Genomic DNA, 24,332 nt, shown 5'->3' on the forward strand with positions numbered 1-24,332 from the left:
TGTTTTAATTCTGGATGGTGATCTCCTCAGTGCAATGATCTCTTGGACCTGGGTTTTGGAAGTATTCTAACGGTGTAGTTTCCAATTGCTTCTGCCAGAAATAAAATTGGCTTAGTAATAACTGTTTTACTTTCTAATCCTGTGGGTTCCTGGATAATATGGGTATAAATTCAGCCTGTAAACCAGCAGAATGTCCAGGTCAGAGGGCTTGATTATTCAGAAAAGATTTCTGTTGTGTCTCTGTGATGATGGACAGACTTTTTTTGTTTGTTTTTTGGTCTATCCTTTTACTCGGGAAGCAGACTTCCAGATGTCCTAGCTTTAAGCAGAGATCTCAGTTCAAAATCCCCATTAGGTGGGCCCAATATCTCATTTCCAGTCCCCATCGGGAAGTTAAAAATCCAAACCAGTGGGTTATTGGAATGAAGAGTGTCCTACTGAGAGCAGCCACAGAATTAGTTTATGATAGTTCTGATTTATTAATTCTCCTTATTAATTCTGGCATCTGAAGACCTCTCTTTATTGAAAGTTCATCTCTGTATTTGGTTTTTTAAGTTTGACAGATTTATCCAGCGTTTCTGGGTGTTTGTAATAAGAGAATTCTGTTATTTTAGTCAACTAATTTGGTAGAAGCAAAAACATTCCCTATGTTTTATATCAATGTATTCATAAGTAGAAAAAAATTCTAAAAACACAGGTTTGAACTTTGCTGCCTATTTTTCTTACCCTTTCCAACACTTTCAACAGTAAATTTTGAAGCCTATTAAATATGTTAAAGATATGGCCAAGGATATCAGTTCAAATCTTTTGTTGAGCTTTAGAAAAATCAAAATTAAAGACCTCTTAGTGCTAAGAAACTGAGTGGACTATATACATATATACACGCCATGTGAAACAGAAAAATAAGATAGAGTGGGAACAGGGCTCAAGGTTAGAAATCAGGAGTTTTGGTTGACCTCAAAGATAAAAGATTGTACTCAATGATCTTCAACAGTCTATGCTTCTGTTTAATTCACAAAGATACACACACAGATAGATGATCATGTTTCTTTACTTACTTACCATCCCATCTTTCTTGTTAACAATAAGCTCTTTGATTTTCTGATCCACTTAACTAAAATATCTTTCCAATAAGGAAAATAAGTATGACTATTTGACATTAAATATAATATTTGCTAAGTATATTTCTCTTGTTATTAAAATTGTAAAGAGCACTAAGATACTGGTTTACTTATAACTTCAATGCAAATTGAAAATAAGCCCTCCCACTAACTTGGCACTTCAGTCATATATAAATTTAAAGTTATAAGAAATTAACCGGGAAATGGCTTAACTACTTAGGGTGCACTGTATACTAAAAAGAAGGGAGAAAGTAATTCACTCATTTCCCATTTAGTGTATATTTTTCCTAATGTTTATATTTAGTTCCTTTGAATTCCCTGTGCACGTATGTATGTATGTATGTATGTACGTATGTGATCTTACCCTTCCCCAACTGTTTATATATTAGATAAAGAGAAAAGTAGGCCTTATCTCATATTTTACCTTTTTTCTGGATCCTTTTGAAGGCACAATGAAATCATTTTTCTAAATGATTTTCCATATTTTTTCAGCATTTCTTTATCTTGAACACCAGTTTCCAAAGAAGGAGGATCATTCTGCAGTGTCAGCATTAAAACCTGTAAGAATTTTCAATACAACATAAACTTCTGAAGACTCAGTAAATTAAATATTGTGGCCAAGTTTTTTCAATATACACAACCTCCGAACATACGAGCAGACTTTATTTTCTAAAAGTTCACATCTAGAACAGTCGTTTGGAAACTAGAGTTATTTAGGTGTTTTCCACATAAACAATACCCTATAGATAGCTGGCTTCCCAAACAATGTGCCTACAAGGGCTCAACTGTATCAACATTGTATTGTATGTCCTTTAGTTGGAATCCTTTCTTCATGTCCTCTGTCCCCATTGTTATACCAGCAAACTATCTTAAAAAAAATTAAAACCATAACAAAATCAAGAGTGTGACCTTGCTGACTTTACCTATTCATGGCTCTGTTTCAACTTCACCCTTGTAACCTCACCTTCTCTTACCAGAACTCCTCAGAAACTTCAATCACAGAAATCACTGATGATGTCCTAGTTAGCAAAGCTACAGCATCTTTTAGTTCGCATTCTCCCTGCCTTCCCTGCAGCAACTGTCCATCCTAAATCTCTTCTTTCTTTGACTTACATGGCATAGAAATGTAAGTAATAAAGGTCACATTTGATGCATAGAAATGTAAGTAATAAAGGTCACATTTACATGGTGGAATTTGGGGTGATTTGTGTTTTTCTACACTGTTTGACTTTCTAATAAACATATAAGTCACTTTTCTAAGCACAAAGTCAACACCAAAATTAAAAGGTTATAATCAGAATTATTACTTGCTATTCAGATTCAATTTATATTTACTGAAAGGGAACTACTTAGATTGGCAGTATTTCTCATTTTGAGCAAAAAGGTTAACATGTGTATGCCTGGCTACAAATGCAGAAGTCACTAACTACAATGATATAAAGTAAACCTCATCCTCCTTCCCTACCTCCTTTAAAAAAATAAGCCATTTCTTGGGCTTAAAAATAGCCTCCCAATCTACAGTTATAAAAAACCATCCTTCTCAAAACCTTGTGAACATTCACCTACACCTAGGAGTCTCGACCTTTAAGAAAAACTATGGCCTTAAAATATCAACTAACCTTTCACCCATCAAACACAGAGGTCAATATACATGTGTTTTGGAAATGCAGACGTAGAGAGGTTTTTCATACTATCCTCTTACTGGTTTTGTCCCTCTTCACATTCTTAGAGCCTTAAAGGGGGCAGAATAACATTTTAAAGGTTCTAAAGTGCACCAAGAATATATATATATGAATAATATCACTATGCCAAAAATTCTCAATGGTGGTCACCACTTTACACAGTGGTGGGCAAGCAGAACTTGGGCATTCTGTAACGTGGGCAAGAACTTCTATAAACAACAGCTACAGTTACAAACAGACAAACAGAATTCATGTGCATACTATAACTAAAGGGTCACACAGATAAAAATGGTTGCCAACAGTACTGGCAGGACCATCTTGAAACACAAAAAACTCATTTATTACTAACATTGGGGACATTAGAATTAGCAACTACATTTCAGGTAACTACTCCCTCAGGATATAAGAGGCCCTTTAATAAAAGCTGCTTAATGTCCTATCACAAAGCAAACTTTTATCCAATAACAATGAGAATAAAACATATGTATGGCACATGGACACTGTGCATGGATCTTACTTAATATACAAAAAGCCCTTAAGACACTTAAAAGCACGTAAAAACAGTGCGTGGCACAGGTAAGTGCTCAGTGAATGTTAGTGATAATCACCATTAACATGCAACCCTTCCAACAGCCTTATGAAGTGGAAATGATCATCACCCCCACCGAGGCTGTTCTTCACAGGTGACTGTGGGGAACACACACTACAATGAGACACATCAGATCCTAATTCAAACTAGTTATACAGTCAGGAGATGGTGAGTCATCATATAGAAAGGTCAACTACAGTGTAAAGTTACCCAATGCTAAATACCAAATATCTAATAGAGATTTTAACTGCTACAGGAGTTAGAAGGAATGCAGGGCAGAATTCTATGGATAAGAATGTCAAATGAAATAAGAAAAAAAAAATCAAATTGTACACTAAATATATGCAGTTTATTGTATGTCAATTACACCTCAATAAAAGTTCTTAAAAAAAAAAAGAATGTCAAATGAAGTTATGGCTCTGAAAGAGAATCGAGGCATCAGCTGGGGTAGTATTTTGAATATGAGCCTCACCTTCATTGGTGGATACTTATGATAAGGAGCTGCCCCTGTGGCCAGTTCAATGGCTGTGATCCCAAAACTCCAGATGTCAGCTTTGAAATCATAACCCCGGACCTAGAAAGAACAGAGAGATGTACAAGATTACTTTTACCACCCTAAAAACACTTTTAAAAGATAGCTTCTAGAGACTTCCTAGGTGGTGCAGTGGTTGAGAATCAGCCTGCCAATGCAGGGGACATGGGTTCGATCCCTGCTCCAGGAAGATCCCACATGCTGTGGAGCAACTAAGCCCGTGCGCCACAACTACTGAAGCCCACGTGCCACAACTACTGAAGGCCGCGTGCCTAGAGCCCAGGCTCTGCAACAAGAGAAGCCACCTCAATGAGGAGCCCACACACCACAATGAAGAGTAGCCCCCGCTCGCTGCAACTAGAGAACACCCGTGTGCAGCAACGAAGACCCAACGCAGCCAATACATAAATTAAAAAAAAAAAAGCTCTAATATGTATAAAGAACAATAAACTTTAAGCCAATAAAATATAATCTGAAGGTGGCAAAAGCTAAATATACTTGGTAAGAGGAAAAAAGAAAGAAAAGTGAATGAATGTTCACCAACAATGGGGAAATGGTTAAGTACGGTATATTCACTGAAAGAAATACACTCAACTAAAAGCAATATTAATGCATCGTACACGAAAATATGGGAAACCACTTTATGATATGTGATAAAGCACTTATGAAGAAAAAAGATTACAAATTTTTTCATAAGTTTTGATACTATTACAAACAGGTATATAGTCTACTAAAGAAAAAAACTAGAAAGAACTAGAACAAAAAAAAATGTTAGGCAGACTTTTGACTTTTGTTTTCCAAATTTCCTATGTTGTGGAATTCTTTTTTTTTTCCCTATTTTCAAAATTAATTTTTATTGGAGTATAGTTGTTTCACAATGCTGTGCTAGTTTCTACTGTACAGCAAAGTGAATCAGCCACACGTATACATATATCCCCTCTTTTTTGGACTTCCTTCCCATTTAGGTCACCAGAGAGCACAGAGTAGAGTTCCTTGTATCAATACTGTGTATGTGTCAATCCCAATCTCCCAATTTATCCCACTCCCCTCTCTCCCCTTGGCATTCACACGCCTGTTCTCCACGTCTGTGTCTGTATCTCTGCTTTGCAAAGATCATCTATATCATTTTTCTAGATTCCATATATGTGTTAATATTTGTTTTAATATGTGTTAATATTTGTTTTTCTCTTTCTGACTCAACCCACTCTGTAGCACAGTCTCCAGATCTGTCCATGTCTCTACAAATGACCCAATTTCATTCCTTTTTATGGCTGTGTAACACTTCATTGCATATATGTACCACACCCTCCCCACCCATTCCTCTGTTATGGTATTGTTTTATCACCTTGATTTTTAGAATGAAAAAAGTTACAAAGGGTGAAAATATTTTTACAGTTGTTGGTATGAATATGTTGCCAAATTTCTGTTCTTTACACTGTCACCAGCACATTATACAATTAAATATTCTCATTTTCTATCCTAAGCAATATAGGAGAAACAGGTTTTGGGAGCGTGTGGTCTGAGACCGAAAATTAAAGCTCCATATTACATGTTACCTCAACAATGGGTAAACAGGAGGACCTCTATGGCCTAAGCAAAAGTTCCCTCCCCCACTCTCCTCCCACAGAGAGGGCTCCCTAGGCCCAACAACCCTGCTTGTCAAATGGATCAGGTGCAATTCCTGTTCACTCCTCAGTAGCAGGTTTCTGCTCCCAGCCAGCCCTGAGAATTGTCCAAACAAGCCAACTGCACCTTCACAGGAAAACCAAAGGGCATATCACTCTCTCGATACTACAGTTCCTGTCTCCTACAGCAACTGTTTGTTCACTCCCTTCTTGAGTGCAACCCCATGGGGCATGTAGTGTCCTCTGCCTCCAGATATGTGTACATGCAAACAATGCACTGCTGGCAATCTCATCAGGGCCAGTATCAGGTGCTGTGTGTTCAGCCATCCCCATAACCCTAGCATGGGAAGCCTTCCCTCACCAACAGGGTCAATACAGGCATTGTAACAGAATAAAATGCAGATTCAGTTCTACATACTGAGTTTGATATAAGACATTTATGTAAAACATCTATAGGGAATTGGAAATATCTATCCAGATGCTTAAAAAACAAGACCCGACTGGATATAATTTAGAAATAATTAACAGGTGGGAAGTGGAGATGAAAATAGTGAGTACGTGCAGTCAAAGAGAAGAGTCAGGAACAAGGCACTGGGAAGCAGTAGAAGGAAAGCCAGAAGAGAGGCCAGAGAAATGGCCTGACAAGTAGAAGAATGGGGAAGCTAAGGATGTGAGTAAACGGGGAAAAGGTCAATAGTTTCAAATGCCAAAAAAAGAACAAAACAAGGAGCAAAAAAATGAACCCTGGATTTGAGAATTAGTAGAGTTTCCATAAGGTGGTGGGATGAGGGACATCAGACTGCAGTTTGTTTGAAACAACTGGGAAATGGGGACATGGAGAAAACTAGTCCTTCAAGAGCTACATCAATGAAACTATGTGTAAAAAGATCAGGTCATTTAATTTGTACTAAGGATATTATTAAATCAATCTTGTTTATTGATTTATACAAAATCAAACCTTATTCCTTAGGTTGCCTTTTGTATAAATCTTGAGATTCATATGTTCTTTGTTAAGTTCTAGAATTTTGGTTTTTGTTTGTTTTAAAAGCAAGGTCTTAAGGGACAGAGATGTATTTCCCAAAGGTAACCTAGCAGAACAAACAAAAGCAAACACTACTCAGTTTTTTCTGTTTTGTAACAAAACCCCAAATCATTTTATTCTTTTTAAAAACATTTTATTCTTTTTAAAAACATTTTATTCTTTTTAAAAACATTTTATTTATTTATTTATTTATTTATTTATTTATTTATTTACTTATGGCTGTGCTGAGTCTTCATGGCTGCACGCTGGCTTTCTCTAGTTACAGCAAGCAGGACTACTCTCATTGCAGTGCACGGGCTTCTTATTGTGGTGACTTTTGTTGAAGAGCATGGCCTCTAGGTTTGTGGACTTCAGCAGTTGCAGCATGCAGGCTCAGTAGTTGTGGCTCAAGGGCTCTAGAGCGCAGGCTCAGTAGTTGTGGGGCACGGACATAGTTGCTCTGCGGCATGTGGGATCTTCCCAGACCAGGGATGGAACCCGTGTCCCCTCCATTGGCAGGTGGACTCTTAAACCACTGCGCCACCAGGGAAGTCCCCCAAATCATTTTAAAAAGACAAGAGACACAGTACCTGTTCCATAACTTCAGGCGCCATCCAGCAAGGGGTTCCAACAAAGGTTTTTCTCACTTTATTTCGAGTAATGTCACCACCAGTTGCTAAAAAAGCACTAACTCCAAAGTCTAAAATAGAACACAACAGCAAGGGATTAGAAGTACAGTAACTAATATAAATAGATAGGAAAATAATATAATGTAGTTATGGTGCTATATACACAGCATGATCTTTTCTCTTCTTTCTGCTGAACTTCTTGACTAAATTAAGACATAGCTTGACAGGCTCCTCATTCTATTCCTCTCTACCTCCACACATCATCATCTCCTCAGATTTTCCTCCTTGCTCCAATCTACTCTTTTCATCTTTCCAAACTGAAACACTATAACCTTTAGACAATAACTACCATTGCCTCTTCTTCCTAGCCCCTGGCAACCACCATTCTACTTTCTGTCTCTATGATTTTGACTACTCTAAGTATTTCATATTAGTGGAATCATACAATATCTGTCGTTTTATAAATGACTTATTTCACTTAGCATAAGATCTTCAAGGTTCATCCATGTTGCAGCACGTCAGAATTTCCTTCCTTTAGAGGCTGAATAATATTCCATTGTATGTATATACCATATTTTGTATATTCATTCATCCACTGATGGACACAAGCTGCTTCCAAGTTTTAGCCATTGTAAATAATGCTGCCACAAAAATGGGGGTACAAGTACCTGTTTCAGTCCCTGCTTTCAGTTCTGTGGGGTTATAAACTCAGAAGTGGAATTGCTGGATCATACAGTATTTTTATTTTTAATTGATTTAAGGAATTGCCATACTGTTTCCCACAACAGCTACAACATTTTACCTTCCTACCAATAGTGAGCAAGGATTCTGATGTCTTCAAATCCTTGTTATTTTCTATTTTTTTGATAATAGCCATCCTAATGGGTGTGTTAGTATCTCCTTTTAGTTTTGACTTGCATTTTTCCCTGGTGATTAGTGATACTGAGTCATCTTTTCATGTGCTTCCTGGGCATTTGTATATCTTCTTTGGAGAAATGCTATTCAAATCAATTTTAAAATTGATTTTTTGTTGTTGAGTTTTAGGAATTCTCTATATATTCTGGATATTATAAGTCTCTTATAAGATACATGATTTGCAAATATTTTCTCCCATTCTGTGGGTTGTTTTCTTACTCTGTGGACAGTGCCTTTTAATGTACAAAAGTTTTTAATTTTCATGAAATCCAGTCTGCCTACTGTTTTTCTTCTGTTGCCTGTGCCTTTTAGTGTCATACCTAAGAAATCACTGCTAAATTTAACGTCATGAAACTTTTGCCCTATGTTTTCTTCTAAGAGTTTTATTGTTTTAGGCCGTACACTTAGGTCCATTTTGATTTACTTTTTGAATATGGTGTTAGCTAAAGCTCCAATTTCATTCTTTTACACTGGGATATTCAGTTTTCCCAGCACCATTTGTTGAAAAAACTGTCCTTTCCCCATTGAATGGCCTGGACACCCTTGTCAAAAATCATTTGACCATATATACAAGGGTTTATTTCTGGGCTTTCTATTCTGTTCCACTGGTCTCTATGCCTATCTTTATGTCAATAACATACTGTTTTTATTACCGCTGCTTCGCAGTAAATTTTGAAAACAGGAAGTGTGAATCCTTCTTCTTTGCTCATTATTTTTTCAAGACTGTTTTGGCTATTTGAGGTTCCTTGAGAGTCCATATGAATTTGAGGATTTTTTTTTACTACTTTTGCAAAAAAAAAACGGCATTCAGGTTTTGATAGGGATTGCAGTGAATTTATAGATTACTTTGGGTAGTATTAACTTTTAAAAATATATATATTTGTTTGGTTGAGCTGGGTCTTAGTTACTGCAGGTGGGCTCCTTAGTTGCAGCTCACAGGCTCCTCGGTTGCAGCTTGAGGGCTCCTTAGTTATGGCATGTGAACTCTTAGTTGCGGCATGCATGTGAGAGCAGGTTCCCTGATCAGGAATCAAACCACCCAGGCCCCCTGCACTGGGAGCACAAAGTCTTAACCACTGTGCCACCAGGGAAGTCTCCTGGGTGGTACTGACTTTTTAACAATAGTAAGTCTTCCAATCTACGAACAGGGGGGATGTGTTTCCATTTATTTACATCCTCTTTAATTTCTTTTCTTGTCTTTTTTTTTTAACAGTTCACTTTTATTTACAATCAAAAGGAAACTATACTTCCAAGTGCCTAATTCACACTTTAGAACTTCGGGCTGGTGGCATGCCAAGACACTGCACCAAGTCCCACCTGGGCTTCAGGAGATAGATGCCCAGTGGCTCTGGCCCGTCAGGTATCGACAGAATGAGAGAAGGCAGCGAGTCAGGGGACCATCATCTCATGGGGGAGATGCCTGGCTGAAATGCCAGACCCGCCCCAGGGGCGGACTGGCCCCTCTCAATCTAGAGCTCTGCTGGGACCACCACGGAAGCACCTACCCGACCATCTGTCACAAAGGAAAGCACCAACTGACATCCATCCTTAGAAGCAAATCAGGTCGGGGGGAAGTTACCTTTGTAAAACAAAAGGTTTATACACTTTATATGCTTCATACACTGTAAAAGCATATGCAGTGTCTACAGCCTGTCCTCTACCAAGGCTAAGCTGAGGGGACTCAAGCTGCTGAGGAGGGCGCCCTGGGGGCTGGAATAAGAGGTATGACTAGAAATTCCCTACAACAAAGGGCCTGGAGCAAGGCTACGACAAAGGTCTGCTTTGTCTTGACAGCTGAGCCAGCTCCTCCCTGATGTGCTGCACAGACACCTCGTCTCTCTTCAGCTTCGCTCACGTCAGGGCTTCCTGGTAGATCTCTTCTGCTTGGGTGTATCGTTCTCTGTGCATCAGGACCGCAGCCAGGTTGCTGAGCAGCACGTGGAGCTCCGGGTGCTCCGCCTGCCTCGCCAGGTCGGACGCCCTGTGCATGTGGACACAGGCCTCGTCGGAGCAGCCCTGAGCGTCAGGGCGGTGGCCAGATCGCTCAGCAGCACGATGGTCTGTGGGTGTCTTTCTCCTAGTATTTCTTCAGCAATCTGCAAAGCTTTTTAATACATCCTTTGTGCCTCTGCGGGCTGCTTGGAGAACAGAAGGTAGCGGGCATAGGTGTCTAGGCACGTGCCCAAGAGGAGGTGGGTGTTGGTTTTCTCTTTCACTGACAGTGTGTTCTGATAATTCCTTTTCTCTTTCAACTTTTCCCTCCAGAGTTGAAATGCAGAAGTCGTAGGGGGCAAGAGCCAGTTCCTGTCTATTCTGAGCAGCATAAATTGTGGCCAGCTTTAACGAGATCTCTATTATTGCATTGTCTTCCTGTTGCATGCTCCCTCTGAGCAGGTAACTCACTGTTGCTTTAAAAAGTTTTTCTGCATTTTCAAGCTGACCCCGTATAAACACTAACTTGGCCATCAAATTGTAAGTGTAAGTGATGGCCTGCTTGTTACCGCTCTCGCGGGCAAGGCGAAGGGCGCCATGCAGAAGTAGCTCTGCCTCTTCTGGCTCATCCTTTGTGATGCACAATTTGGCTCCCTTCAGCAGCTGGGTGATCTCGGAGGCCGCCGCGTCCCCGGCCGCCACCCCGCCCGCGCCCCGCCGCTCCCGCTGCGCCGCGGGCCTCAAGGACCAGGCGAGCGCTGCGGGAAGGGGCGCTGAGGTCACCGCGCTCAGCCCTCCCGGCCCGCCAGCCCGCGCCCCTCACCTGCCAGCAGCGGCAGCAGGCCCGGGCCCCGGCCGCGCGTTGCCCCTCGGCCCTGCGGCGCTTCTGCCGCGGGCGCCCGGCCTCCCGCCCCGCCGCCCTCAGGAGGCCTCCCTCTTTAATTTCTTTCAGCAATGTCTTATAGTTTTCATTGTACAAGTATTCTACCTCCTTGATTAAGTTAACTGCTAGGAATTTTTATTCTTTTTGATGATACTTGTAAACGGAATTGTTTTGTAATTTCTTTTGCAAATTGTTCATTGTTAAGTATAGAAAATACAAATGATTTTTTTAAAAAAGGTTACCATTTTATTTTTAAAAATTTATTTATTTTGACTGAGCTGGGTCTTAGTTGCAGCATGCAGGATCTTCAATGCAGCATGCGTATCTTTAGTTGCTGCATGCAGACTCTTAGTTGTGGCAAGTGGACTCTTAATTACGGCATGCATGGGGTATCTAGTTCCACCACCAGGCATCAAACCCGGGTCCCCTGCATTGGGAGTGAGTACTGGCCTACCAGGGAAGTGTGCAACTGATTTGTGTGTGTTGACTTTGTATCCTACTTTGCAAAATTCATTAGTTCAAACAGGTTTTTATGTAATGTTTAGGGTTTTCTACATATAAGATCATACAATCTGCAAACAGAGATAAATTAACTTCTTTCTAGTTTGAATGTCTTTTATTTTCCTTCTTGCCTAATTGTTTTGTTTTTTGTTTTTAAATTTATTTTTGGCTGCGTTGGGTCCAATTTGTTGCAGTACAATTGTTCACAATATCATCTTATAATTCTTTTTTATTTGGGTAGAATTGGTGGTAATGTCCCCATTTTTTGTTTCTGAATTTAGTCATTTGTGTCTTCTTTTTTTCTTGGTCTACCTAGCTAAAGGTTTGTCAATTCTGATGATCTTTTCAAAGACTCAGGTTTTGGTTTCATTGATTTCCTCTAATGCTTTTCTATTCTATTTCCTTTTCTCAACTCTAAATTATATTACTTTCTTCCTTCTGCTAGCTTTGGTTTCAGTTTCTTCTTTCTCTAGTCCCTTAAGCTGTAAAGTTAGGTTATTGATTTGCTATCTTTCTTGTTTTATAATAAAGCATCTAAAACTCTAAATTTGTCCCTTAGCAATGCTTTCACTGTGTCCCATGAGTTTTGGCACAGTTGTGATTTTGTTTTCATTCACGTGTAAGTATTTCCTAGTTTCCCTTGTGAGGTCTTCCTTCATCTATTGGTTGTGAAAATGTGTGTTTAGTTTCCACAAATTTGTGAATTTTCTGGTCTTCTGTGGTTGGTTTCTAGCTTTACCTCATTGTGGTCAGATGATATCACTTAATCTGTGGCCTAACATATGGCCTATCCTGGAAAACGACCCTTGGACACTTGAGAAGAATGTGTATGCTGTTCTTGTTGGGTAGAGTTTCATATATGTCTGTTAGATCTAGATGGTCAATATGTTAAGTCCTCTATTTTCTCATCTTCCGTCTGTTTTACCCATTAAGAGTAGAATACTGAAGTCCCCAACTATTATTATAGCGCTCTCTACAGTTCCCTTCAGTATTGCAGAGCTATCTACAGTACCCTTTAGTTCTGTCACTTTTTGCTTCATATATTTTGCTGGTATGTTAATAGGTGCATGAATATTTATAACTGTTGTATCTACTTGTTATATCTACACTTTTATTAATATGTAACGTACTTCCTTAAGTCAGAGAAAGAGAAATATTGTATGATATCCCATATATGCAGAATCTAAAAAGAAATGATACAAATGAACTTATTTACAAAACAGAAACAGACTCACAGACTCAGAGAACAAACTTATGGTTACTGGGGGGAAGGATGGGGAAAGGGATAGTTAGGAAGTTTGAGATCGACATGTACACACTGCTATATTTAAAATGGATAACCAACAAGGACCTACTGTATAGCACATATAGCACAAGGAACTCTGCTCAATGTTATGTGACAGTCTGGATGGGAGGGGAGTTTGGGGGAGACTGGATACAGCCGTAGCTGAGTCTCCTTGCACCTGAAACTATCACAACATTGTTAATCGGCTATACTCCAATATAAAATAAAAAGTTAAAAAAAATATGTAATGTACTTCTTTGTCTCTTGTAACTTTTTTTTAAATTGAAGTATAGTTGCTTTACTGCTATGTCAGTTTCCATTGTACAGCAAAGTGAATCAGCCATATGTATACAAATATTCCCTTTTTTTTTGGATTTCCTTCCCATTTAGGTCACCACAGAGCACCAAGTAGAGTTCCCTTTGCTATACAGTACATTCTCATTAGTTATCTATTTTATACATACCGGTGTATATATGTCAATCTCAATCTTCCAATTCATCCCACCGCCACCTTGTAACCTTTTTTGACTTAAAGTCTATTTTGTCTGATATTAGAGTAGCCACCTCTGCTCTCTTCTGGTTAGTTACTATTTGCATAGAATATATTTTTCTATCCTTTCACTTTCAATCTACACTTTCAATCTATTTGTGTCTTTGGATCTAAAGTGAGTTGCTTATAGACAGCATAGTAGGATCATGTTTTGATCCATTCTGCCAATCTCTCTTTTAATTGGACAGTTAATTCATTTACATTTAAAACAATTATTGATAAGGAGGGACTTGGTTCTGTCATTGTGTTATCTTTTTCATATAACTTATAGCTTTTTTTGTCCCTCATTTCCGATATTACTTATTTGGTGCTTAATTTTTTGTTGTAAAATGCTTAAATTTTTTCTCATTTTCTTTTGTTTATATTCTAGAGCTATTTTCTTTATGGTTACCATAAGGATTATACTTAACCATGCTAAAGTTTTAACACTCTAATTTAAATACATCAGCTTAACTTCAATAACCTACGAAAGTTCCCCTTTTCCACAGTGTGGTCCTCACCTCTTTCGGTTGTTTTTGTCATCACAAAATTACATCTTAATAAACCGTGTGCTCAAAACCACCAGCTACTCATTCTTTTAAATGCATTAGTCTCTTAAATCACACAGAAAAGAAGACGACGTTACAAAACAATGTTCCTGTAAAACCAAGTTTTACACTAATAACTGTTTTTAGTAATGTATGTCTCTTAAATTATGTAGAAAATAAAAAAGTGCAGTTACAAACCACTGCTACAATAATACTAGCTTTCATACATCCCCACGTAGTTACCTTTATTGAAATCTTTATTTCTTTGTACTGCTTGGCATTACTGCCTACGGTCCTCTCATTTTACCTTGCAAGGCTCTCTTGAGCATTTCTTGCAAGGCAGGTCTATTCCCTCAGCTATTGTTTATCTGGAAATGTCTCAATTTCTCCCTCATTTTTGAAAGACAGTTTTACTGGATACAGGATTCTTGGCTGACACTTTTTTATTTCAGCATTTTGGATATATTGTCCCTCTGCCTCCTGGCCCCCAAAGTTTCTGATAAGAATTCTGTTGACAACCTTATTTAGGACCCTTGTATGTGATGAGTCACTTCTCTCTTGCTGTTTTCAAGATTCTTTGTCTTTGTCTTTCCTACATTTGATTATGGTGTGTCTCTGTGAGTCTCTCAGAGTCCACCTTAGCTGGAGATCACTGAACTTCTCAGGTGTTTATATTCATGTCTGTCATCAAATTTGAGATGTTTCCAGCCATTATTTCTTCAAATATTCTCTCTGCCCCTTTCTTCTCTTTCTAGGCCTCCCACAATGTATATGTTGGTCTGCTTAAAGGTACACAAACAGGTCCCTCAGACTCTATTCACTTTTCTTCAGTCATTTTCCTTTCTGTTCCTCAGACTTAATAATTTTCATTTTTCTATAAGTTCACCAATTATTTCTTCTGCCAGCTGAAATCTTCATTTAAATCTTTCTAGTTAGTTTTCCATTTCACAATACAAGTTACTGTACATTTTAGCTCCAGAATTTCTTTTTTTTTTCTTTCTTTCTTTATTTATTGGCTGCATTTGGGTCTTTGTTGCTGCACACGGGCTTTCTCTAGTTGCTGAGAGCAGGGCTACTCTTCATTGTGGTGCGCAGGCTCCTCTTTGTAGTGGCTTCTCTTGTTGTGGAGCACGGGCCCTAGGCGTGTGGGCTTTAATAGTTGTGGCTCACGGGCTCTAGAGCACAGGCTCAATAGTTGTGGCTCACGGGCTTAGTTGCTCTGTGGCATGTGGAATCTTCCCAGAGCAGGGCTCGAACCCATGTCCCCTGCATTGGCAGGAGGATTCTTAACCACTGCACCACCTAGGAAGTCCCAGAATTTCTTTTTGATTGCTTCTTAGGCTTTCTCTCCTTATTGACATTTAGATTTTATTCATACATTGTTGTTTTGAGTTTTCTGATATCTTCCTTCAATTTTCTGAACATTTTAAGATGGTTGTTTTAAAGTCTTTGTCTAGTGGATCTGCCACCAGGCCTTTTTCAGTTTCTGTTGATTTATTTATTTCCTTTGAAAAGGCCATACTTTCCTGTTTCATTGAATGCTTTGTGATTTTTTTGTTATTGAAGACTGGACATTTGAATCTAATAATATGGTAACTCTGGAAATCAAATTCTCCCCCTTTTCCAGGGTTCGCTGTTTTTTGTTATTGTTTTTGTTTTTTGGGGTTGTTGTAGGTTGTGTCTGTGTCAAGCTTGCATCAGCCTGGAATGTAAACTTAAGGTCTTCTCAGATCTTTTCTGCACCTTTTCCTGGGAGTGAGCATTCAATTTCCAATTTTCCTTGCAAATGTAGTTTTTTTGTTTGTTTGTTTGGTTTTGGCTGTGCCACTTGACTTGTGGGATCTTAGTTCCCTGATCAGGGATCAAACCCAGGCCCTTGGCAGTGAAAGCACAGAGTTCTAACCACTGGAGTGCCAGGGAAGTCCCTGTAGTTGTCTTTTAATGTCCTAGTCTTTAAAGTCTGGCTCCAAAAAGGGGGAAAAGAGAAAAATGAAGGGAAGGAAAAAAAGGCGATGGCTTGTTAAAGTCCCCTGGAAATCACCTGGAAGGGAGGAGCTGTAACAACAATGGCTGTCTGTACCTCTGTGATCAGAAGCAGCACTCAGTAATCAGAGCAGATGCTGGCCATCTGGAGGACAGGGTCCTTTCTGCCCACCTTGGTTCCTGCAAGCTGTGTGCAAGCTGCTCCAAAAACATGTGCATAGCTGCCTGCCATGTGGCTCAGGGGTGAGGAGTCAGCAGCTCTGAAACTGACTTAAATTAACTACAGTTTATCTTCCAAGTTTTGCCTTGGAATTTTCAAGCAATCAATGGAATTCCAAAATAGTTATATTAGACAGATTGTGCCAATTCAGTTGTTGTCTAGGTGGGGAAAAGATTATTGGTGCTTCCTACTCTGCCATCTTCACAGAATTCTCTCTTCTTTAGTTCCTTACCACTTGATTTTGCTTCTCTAAACAATACAGCATAATTGTGCCTGGTTTTGAACTTACATAAATGGAATCACAAGCTATATATTCTGACTAGCTTCGTTCACCCTATGATTTTATAATTTATTTAATGCTTTTGTATCAGTTGTAGTTCTATTCATCATTATATAGTATTCCAAAGTATAAATTCACTACAATTTACTTATCCATTCTACTAACAGAAGGCCTAGGACTGTTTCAAACTTTCAGTGCTTATGAGCACTATGGCACACTGAAGTACGAGCTTCCTTACGCCATACACCTAGCAGCTAAAGTCTCCAGGTATGCATATCTTCAGCTTAATAAAGTGCCGGTACTAGTTTATATTCCCACCATCAGAAGGTGAGATTCTTCCTTGCTTTACATCCACACTGAAAACTAGTACTGTCAGATGTGTTTGCTAGGTCAGGCAGTACAACATGGTATCTCAATGTTATTTTACTTTGCATTTAATTGCTAACTAGTGAGGCTGAACACCTTTTATTATATTTATGTTTTGATGTCCTCATTTGAGATTATCTGCTTTTTCCTTAATGAATTCTTTGTATGTTCTAAATTTGGGCCCCCTGTTAAGCTATTCTTGCTGCAAATACCTTCTCTACTCTGTGGTTTTGCTTTTTTACTTACTAGTGGTGACAGACTGTTCTTTGATGAACAGTAGTTGCTAATTTTACAGGAGCCAGATTTATCAATCTTTTTCTTTATGTTAGAACATGATGTGTGAGGACATGAAGATGTATGAGGACATGAAGATGTGTGCCTAAATTATCTTCTAAAGCTGAAGAAATAATTCAAGGTTTGGGTGGTTATCTTCCTCCCGACAACTACCTGACTGTTCCAGCTGTGTGGGACCATGCTGAGCTTCTCTCAGATGATCTGCTTGCTCAACAGCCCTGCAGTTCACCCATTCTGGAGTCTCACCCTGGCAGACGGGGCATTTCACCAGGATAGCAACACTGACAGGCCCTGGACTCTGATTCTTATCTCTTTAGCTCTGAATCTGCCAAAAGTATACTCCCACCTCTCAGATGCCTCTTCCTAATTGGCAAATACCCCAATTCTCTTAGGACAGAAGCAGTTCTATATCACCTGCCATAGCATATTTATCCTTAAGTGCAATGAGGTTTCTTGACTACTTCTCCTTTAAAGGAAAGTAAAGAATGCTATGAGAACCCACGGAAGACAACTCTAATGGGGGTAAGGAGTGGATAACTGTAAGGTAATGAGTAATAGTCAGAAAATGCCTAAGACTGAAAATGGAGGAAGAGTAGTGGAAGATATCTTGAGAGTCAGTAGGGATGTATCACATAGTATGTTTGACCAGAGATGGTTCAGGGGACAAAAGAGAAAACTGACTAAGAAAACATAAAAGATAAGTAATGTGGTTCTATCAACCGTTAAACCAAAATAAAAAGAAATACTAATCATTACCTGCAATCTGCACCGAGCCATCTTCTCCAAGAAGAATATTGCCAGCTTTCACATCTCTTTAAGAAAAAGAAATTACTGATTAAAAAACACCTATTCTTTGGAGTCACATAATTTAAGCATTCACCACAACACTATCAATATTTAAATGTTCTGTTTTGCATTAAAGGGTATTAAGGCCAACAGTAGAATTTTAAAAATTGTAGTCACTTGCACTAGAATCCAAACATTGTAAACAGAAAGGTACCATGACATATAGCTTTTACTATAAAATCTGGAAAACCCAAGGTTATTAAATACTTGATTGAGATAATAGTGGCCAAAGAATGGGACCCTCACTTACTCTCACCTTATCTACTTTTTAAAATACTTTGATTTTTTTCTACATCCTAATATATGATCAAAATTCTTAAATGTCAGCATGTGGTTGAAAACAGGGACTATTCTATGCCTGTAGCACAAAGACATGATGTAAATTATTTAAACATCTCTATATTCTTACTAGTAACTGTAGCAACTCAAGTGATACATAAATACATTCCTGTTATAAAAACCTAAACATCACTGAAAAGGCCAAAGTTTCTTTTGACCACTGTTCTCAAGTCTAGTATTCTCTCCAAAATTTTCAACTGTTATGAATCAAGTCAATAAAATATGTTCCTGTGATGTATCTGGCCTTTTTTTCCAACATAAATGATACTGTACTATGCATTCAAATCTACAACTTTTTTAAATTAATTACTTTTTAATTAATTATTTATTTATTGGCTGCGTTGGGTCTTTGTTGCTGCACACGGGCTTTCTCTAGTTGTCACGAGCGGGGGCTCCTCTTCATTGTGGTGCACGGGCTTCTCATTGCGATGGCTTCTCTTGTTGTGAAGCACGGGCTCTAGGTGCGCAGGCTTCAGTAGTTGCAGCACACAGGCTCAATAGTTGTGGCTCATGGGCTCTAGAGTGCAGGCTCAATAGTTGTGGCACATGGGCTTAATTGCTCCATGGCATGTGGAATGTTCCCGGCCCAGCGATAGAGCCCATGTCCCCTGCCAAACCACTTGCGCCACCTAGGAAGTCCCTACAACTTGTTTTTCTTATACAATAACATGTCAGTAGCATCTGGCAGAATTTACAATCCCTAAATTCCTATGAGTAATCCACTTCTTTGATAACCTAGAGAAACTCTCACAATGTACACAAAATGTACAAGGGGGTTGTCTACAGAATTGTTCATAATAACAAATCAAAAAAGGTAGCAAGCTAGAGAGCCAAGAACAGCAGAAAGGTTAAATTAATTCTGTTACATCCATGAAATGGATTTAAGGTCAATCAACATATTTTGACTTCAAATGCCCTCTAATACATAATACATACTGCTAAGTGAACAAATCAAACAGGCAGTACATTTTGTATGGCACCATTACTGTCACACACACACACACACACACACACACACACACACACACACCCCTTTCCATGCACACCAAACACAGAGAAATGAATTTAGTTCCTTTAGTGGAGAGAAGTGGGATCAGAGTCAAGGGGAACAGTGTTTGACTGTCTTGTGGGAATGGACTCACCTATTGTTTCGTAATTAAAAATAAATATGGTTAAATAAACAAAAGAGAGCCAGGCCTTGAAGCTAGACAAGAAAGAAAAGCGAGGCAAACTCATGGAAGAAGGGCCTGTTCGTCAGGAAAAGGAACCAGTGAAAGGACACTTCATCTCTTCCCTGTCCCTTTCTTCTTCCCTCTATCCTTAGATATAACCATTCCTTGGTAAACGATGAACAACAGTTTCACAACTGTGTGTAGCAGCGTCACCATACCAAGAGTATACAATACCTTTCCTGAATATACACTGAACCATAAGGAAATCATGTTACTGAGTATTTTTTTCTGCTATAAATCCAAGCAATTTATAGGACCTCTTCCCAGAGGCTTAGAAGGGAGGCTGGCTCACTTCATCCTACAAACCTAAAGTCTACACCATGAACAGAAAAGAACTGAGGATATTTCCTTCCCTTGGTGACAAAGACCATTCAACTAAGCCAACCATGAACCTTCAACTCCTTTTTCTGAGCTCATCTGGAATGATACCTAAAACTTAATGGAAAAAACAGTGTATAGTTTAGTCACTTCCTCCTCAATGTTTCTGCAGCAGGCTGTAACATACAGTGTTAGTACAGATCATAAAAATATAATCATATTTCTGGGTGTTTCTCATTTCACCATGAATCATATTTGGGCCTGTATCTTAGTATATCTCTGTGTCATCTACACTTAGTATTATAATTAGTGCATCGGGGACATCTCCCAGATACTCATCAAATAGATTTAAATAACTAAATAGAAGACAACCTGCCTTAAATCTTCTTATGGAGGTAAGTGAATCATTAAATCAATCCATCCATCCAACTAAACACTAAAATAAAAATTGACTGTTTCTGAAAAGATGTGAAGTAGTAAATCAATCAATCCAACTAAACACCAAAATAAAATTAATTGTTCCCTCCTGCCATGCCAGCTCCCAACTCCTACCTCTTAATTCTGTTCCAAATATTAGTCTTATACACAACTACTGAGCCCGCACGCCTAGAGCCCGTGCTCCGCAACAAGAGAAGCCCGTGCAACAAAGAATAGCCCCTGCTTGTCACAACTAGAGAAAGCCCATGTGCAGCAACAAAGACCCAACACAGCCAAAAAAAAAAAAAGGAAGAAAGAAAGGCTTATAAACCAGTATGTTGTAACAGTATGTTGTAATCAAATAGGACAACTAACTATCATCTAAACAGGGGACCAGTGAAACTATGGTACATTAAGTGAAATAAGAATACTACACACATCATGTTGCCATTTGTCTTTCTTTGCTAAGCAGGAGGGAGAGAGATATATATACAGTATGTTTAGATTGGCATAAAATCTCTCTCAAAGGAATCACAAGAAAATGGCAAGAAGTGGTTCCCTTTAGACTAGGGTACTACTGGTTCAGTGAAGGAAGGAGACTTTTTTTAACACTTTATTTTTTTAGAACAGTTTTAGATTTACATAAAAATTGAGAAGACAGTGCAGAGGAGTTCCCATACACCTGTCACTCAGTTTCTCCTGTTATTAACACTGGACATTAGTATGGTTCTCCTGCCACAGTAATGCACTAGTATTGATGCATTACTATTAACTAAGGTCTACAACTTATTCAGATTTTTCAGTTTTAACCTAATGTCCTTTTTCTTTCCCAGGATACCATATTCCATTTAGATGTCATGTCTTCTTAGGGGCTTCTCTTGTCTGTGACAGTTTCTTTGACTCTCCTTGTTTTTAATGGCCTTGACAGTTTTGAGGAGTAATGGTCCAGTAGTTTGTAGGATGCCCTTCTACTGGAATCTGTATGAAAGTTTTCCTCATGATTAGACCAGTGATATGAGTTTGGAGAAGGAAAACCACAGAAGTGAAGTGCCATTTTTATCACATCATATCAAGAGTACCTAGTATCATCATGATTTAGTACAGCTGATATTGAGAACACTTGTTTTTTTATCACACACCATTTGTACCATTTGAATTTTTAAGCCATATAGTCACATTATCCATTCAAATAATGTTTTCTAAGGTTTTGTCTTAAGTGAAGAAACAGTAATACATTTTCAGTAGAACCTACACTTTGGGTGACTACCTTTCCTGATCAATTTCCCAGATAATCAATTCGTGTTTCCCTTTTCAAACCAAAAGTGCAAGTTATAGTACAGCTTCCAAGAATAAAAGCAGAGGAAAATCATGAAGCTAAATGGCTCACTGGACAATTAAACACACCACAGTCTGTCCTCACATACGACAGGGCAAACTAACGTTTCAAGGAAAAGATATGTAACTAAATATCTGAAAATCAAATCAAAAGGTTCTTATTTAAAGAACCTTTTTTACTCCACCTCAAAGGACATCAAGCAACTCAATAGCCCAAACAGTTAAATCCTCCAACCACTCTTAAATAACAAGAGCAGTGAGTTTTGTTTTTCTCAGCTTGATGCCATTTCTCACATGTCACTATTGCACCAAAGTTACAAATTCCTTTTAAAATTAAAAGGAATATCATGGACATACTCGACTTTCTCATTAGTATACAATACAAGTTTCTCCCCATTAATTTTTATGACTCATCAATAGGAATAGTTTCTGGAAAACGTGAAAAAGGCCAAGAGAAGAAATGAATCAAGACAAAAGCTAGGGGACTTCCTAGGTGGCACAGTGGTTAAGAATCCGCCTGCCAATGCAGGGGACATGGGTCCAATCCCTGCTCTAGGAAGATCCCACATGCAACTAAGCCCGTGTGTCACAACTATTGAGCCTGTGCTCTAGAGCCCGTGAGCCACAACTATTGAGCCCATGTGCTGCAACTACTGAAGCCCACGCACCTAGAGTCTGTGCTCCACAACAAGAGAAGCCACAGCAATAGGGAGCCCGAGCACCACAACAAAGAGTAGCCCCCACTAGCCGCAACTAGAGAAAGCCGTGCACAGCAACGAAGACTCAACACAACCAATAAATAAATAAATAATTTACATATTAAAAAAAAAAAAAGACAAAAGCTAGAAAATACACTACATTTAGGCATCTTAAACTGACTAAATATCTACCATTTCTGTTAAAGCTAACCTCTTTAAATGGAAAAAATATTTGGGTACATAGATACAGAGAGAAAAGTATAAGTCTAATTTAGAGACCTATTTACCCTAGTCAAAACCTCTAAAGCCTAGGGGGTCAAGGAGAAAACACAGTAGAGACAGAGTAAAATTATTTGACCTAATCCACCAGACAAACACACATATACCTGAAATAACATTTGGACTCTAAAGACAGGAGAAGTAACAAAACCTACTAAAAACACCCATCTCTGTTTCCTAGTAAACAGCTTTAACCCAACTTTCTCCTGTTGTAGTCTCAGTGTATCTCAGCTCAAGTGTAAGTAGGGTTCTTAGCCTTGGCTGCAGATTAGGATCTCTTGGAGAACTTTCAAAAGTCCTAATGCCAAGGCCCCATCACAGACCAGTTAAATGAATTTCTGGCAGTGGATCCAGGAATTAGTACTTATTAAAGTTTCCCAGGTGATTTCAATATGAAGCCAACACTGAGGGTCTCTGATTTAATGTGCAAGAGAATTTCCATTCCAGCAACATGGCAAACAGAGACTTTCATTACTTACTACCCAGGGCTTGGCCCCAAGACACACCATTCCCCAGCTCCAAACACAAAGAAATGCTGGATAAATTAGGGAGGGAAACTGCCACATAACTAAACATGAAATAAAGAAAAGGAAATCTTCAAGCTTCAGAAATAAAAAGGACACTTAAGAGCAGAACAGTAAGCCTTGGGAGACAGAACAGCGATACTCCCCCAAATAGCTAGGGAACTCAGGCTTTAAAATCCACTTGTAAACAGAAAACATGGCATTGGGCTAGTTTAAGGTTGAGAAAGAGAACTCAGACCCCTTCATAAAGCCAGGATTCTGGGAAGACTGAGCCACAATTAAAGATATACTTGCTGAAGGCAAGCCAGTAGAGCCATATTAAAATAAGCCCTAATTGTCTTTATTTTTATTAAAGAATTATTTTATTATATATATATTTTTTGGCTGTGTTGGGTCTTTGTTGCTGCACACGGACTTCCTCTAGTTGCAGAGAGTGGGGGCTACTCTTCTTCTGGTGCACGGGCTCAGTAATTTTTGTGGCTCATGGGCTCTAGAGTGCAGGCTGAGTAGTTGTGGCGCACAGGCTTAGCTGCTCTATGGCATGTAGGGTCTTCCCAGACCAGAGATCGAACCTGGGATCAAACTGGTGTCCCATGCACTGGCAGGCGATTCTTAACCACTGCGCCACCAGGGAAGTCCCCTAATTGTCTTTGATACAAAAGCATTCCTAGGAATAAAAAGGGTCACTATATAACAACAACAAAAAAGGAATAATTTACCAGGAAGACAACAATCCTATATACCTGTAAAATATCTTTCAATCACAGAGGATTATAGTTCCAAGGGGTCATTAGTGTTGTAGCGCTAACTTCAACTAACTTCTGGCCTCCACAGTTCTGATGTGAAGTCAACTCCTTTTGTGATACTCTGTCTTAGTCTATTCAGGCTGCTATAACAAAAATACCAGACTGGGTGACTTAACCGACATTTATTTCTCACAGTTCTGGAGGCTGGAAAGTCCAAGATTAAACCACCAGAAGATTTGGTGCCTGGTAAGGATCTGCTTCCCCGTTCATAGGTGACCACCTTTTCACTGTGTCTTCACATGCAGAAGGGACAAGGGAGTTCTCTAGGGTCTCTTCTATAAGGACACTAATACCATTCATGTGGGTTCCACCCTCATGACATAAGCACCTCCCAAAGGCTCCACCTCCAAACACCACCACACTGAGGATTAGGTTTCAACATACGAATTTTGAGGGGACACAAACTCAGTCTATAGCACTCCCCCTACATGATAAGTTGTTTTTCTATTGCTGCCTTCAAGATATTCTCTTTGTTTTTAGGTTTCAAAGTGTGACTATGATGTATCTAGGTACAGATCTCTTTGTATTTATCTTAATTGTGGTTTGTTAAGCTTCTTAAATTTGTAGATTAATGTTTTTTTCTCAAATTTGGAAGTTCTGGGG

The 24,332-nt window shown here is 38.9% G+C and overlaps 1 protein-coding gene and 1 pseudogene across 2 annotated transcripts in view; both read right to left on the reverse strand.

Moving 5' to 3' along the window:
- Window positions 1-24,332, reverse strand: part of OXSR1 (oxidative stress responsive kinase 1) — a 91,922-nt gene that overhangs the window by 26,259 nt on the left and 41,331 nt on the right. For both annotated transcript variants that reach the window (XM_057705509.1, XM_057705510.1), the window contains 4 exons: window positions 17,692-17,747; window positions 7,161-7,270; window positions 3,865-3,966; window positions 1,546-1,679 (listed from right to left, as the gene is read on the reverse strand). In XM_057705509.1, coding sequence (XP_057561492.1) covers window positions 1,546-1,679; window positions 3,865-3,966; window positions 7,161-7,270; window positions 17,692-17,747 — 402 coding nt within the window. The remainder of the gene's footprint in view (window positions 1-1,545; window positions 1,680-3,864; window positions 3,967-7,160; window positions 7,271-17,691; window positions 17,748-24,332) is intronic.
- On the reverse strand, window positions 9,879-16,518 carry LOC130835041 (tetratricopeptide repeat protein 19, mitochondrial-like; annotated as a pseudogene).

The sequence above is a fragment of the Hippopotamus amphibius genome, chromosome 13 (genome assembly GCF_030028045.1).
Source record: "Hippopotamus amphibius kiboko isolate mHipAmp2 chromosome 13, mHipAmp2.hap2, whole genome shotgun sequence".
Taxonomy (NCBI): Eukaryota; Metazoa; Chordata; class Mammalia; order Artiodactyla; family Hippopotamidae; genus Hippopotamus; species Hippopotamus amphibius.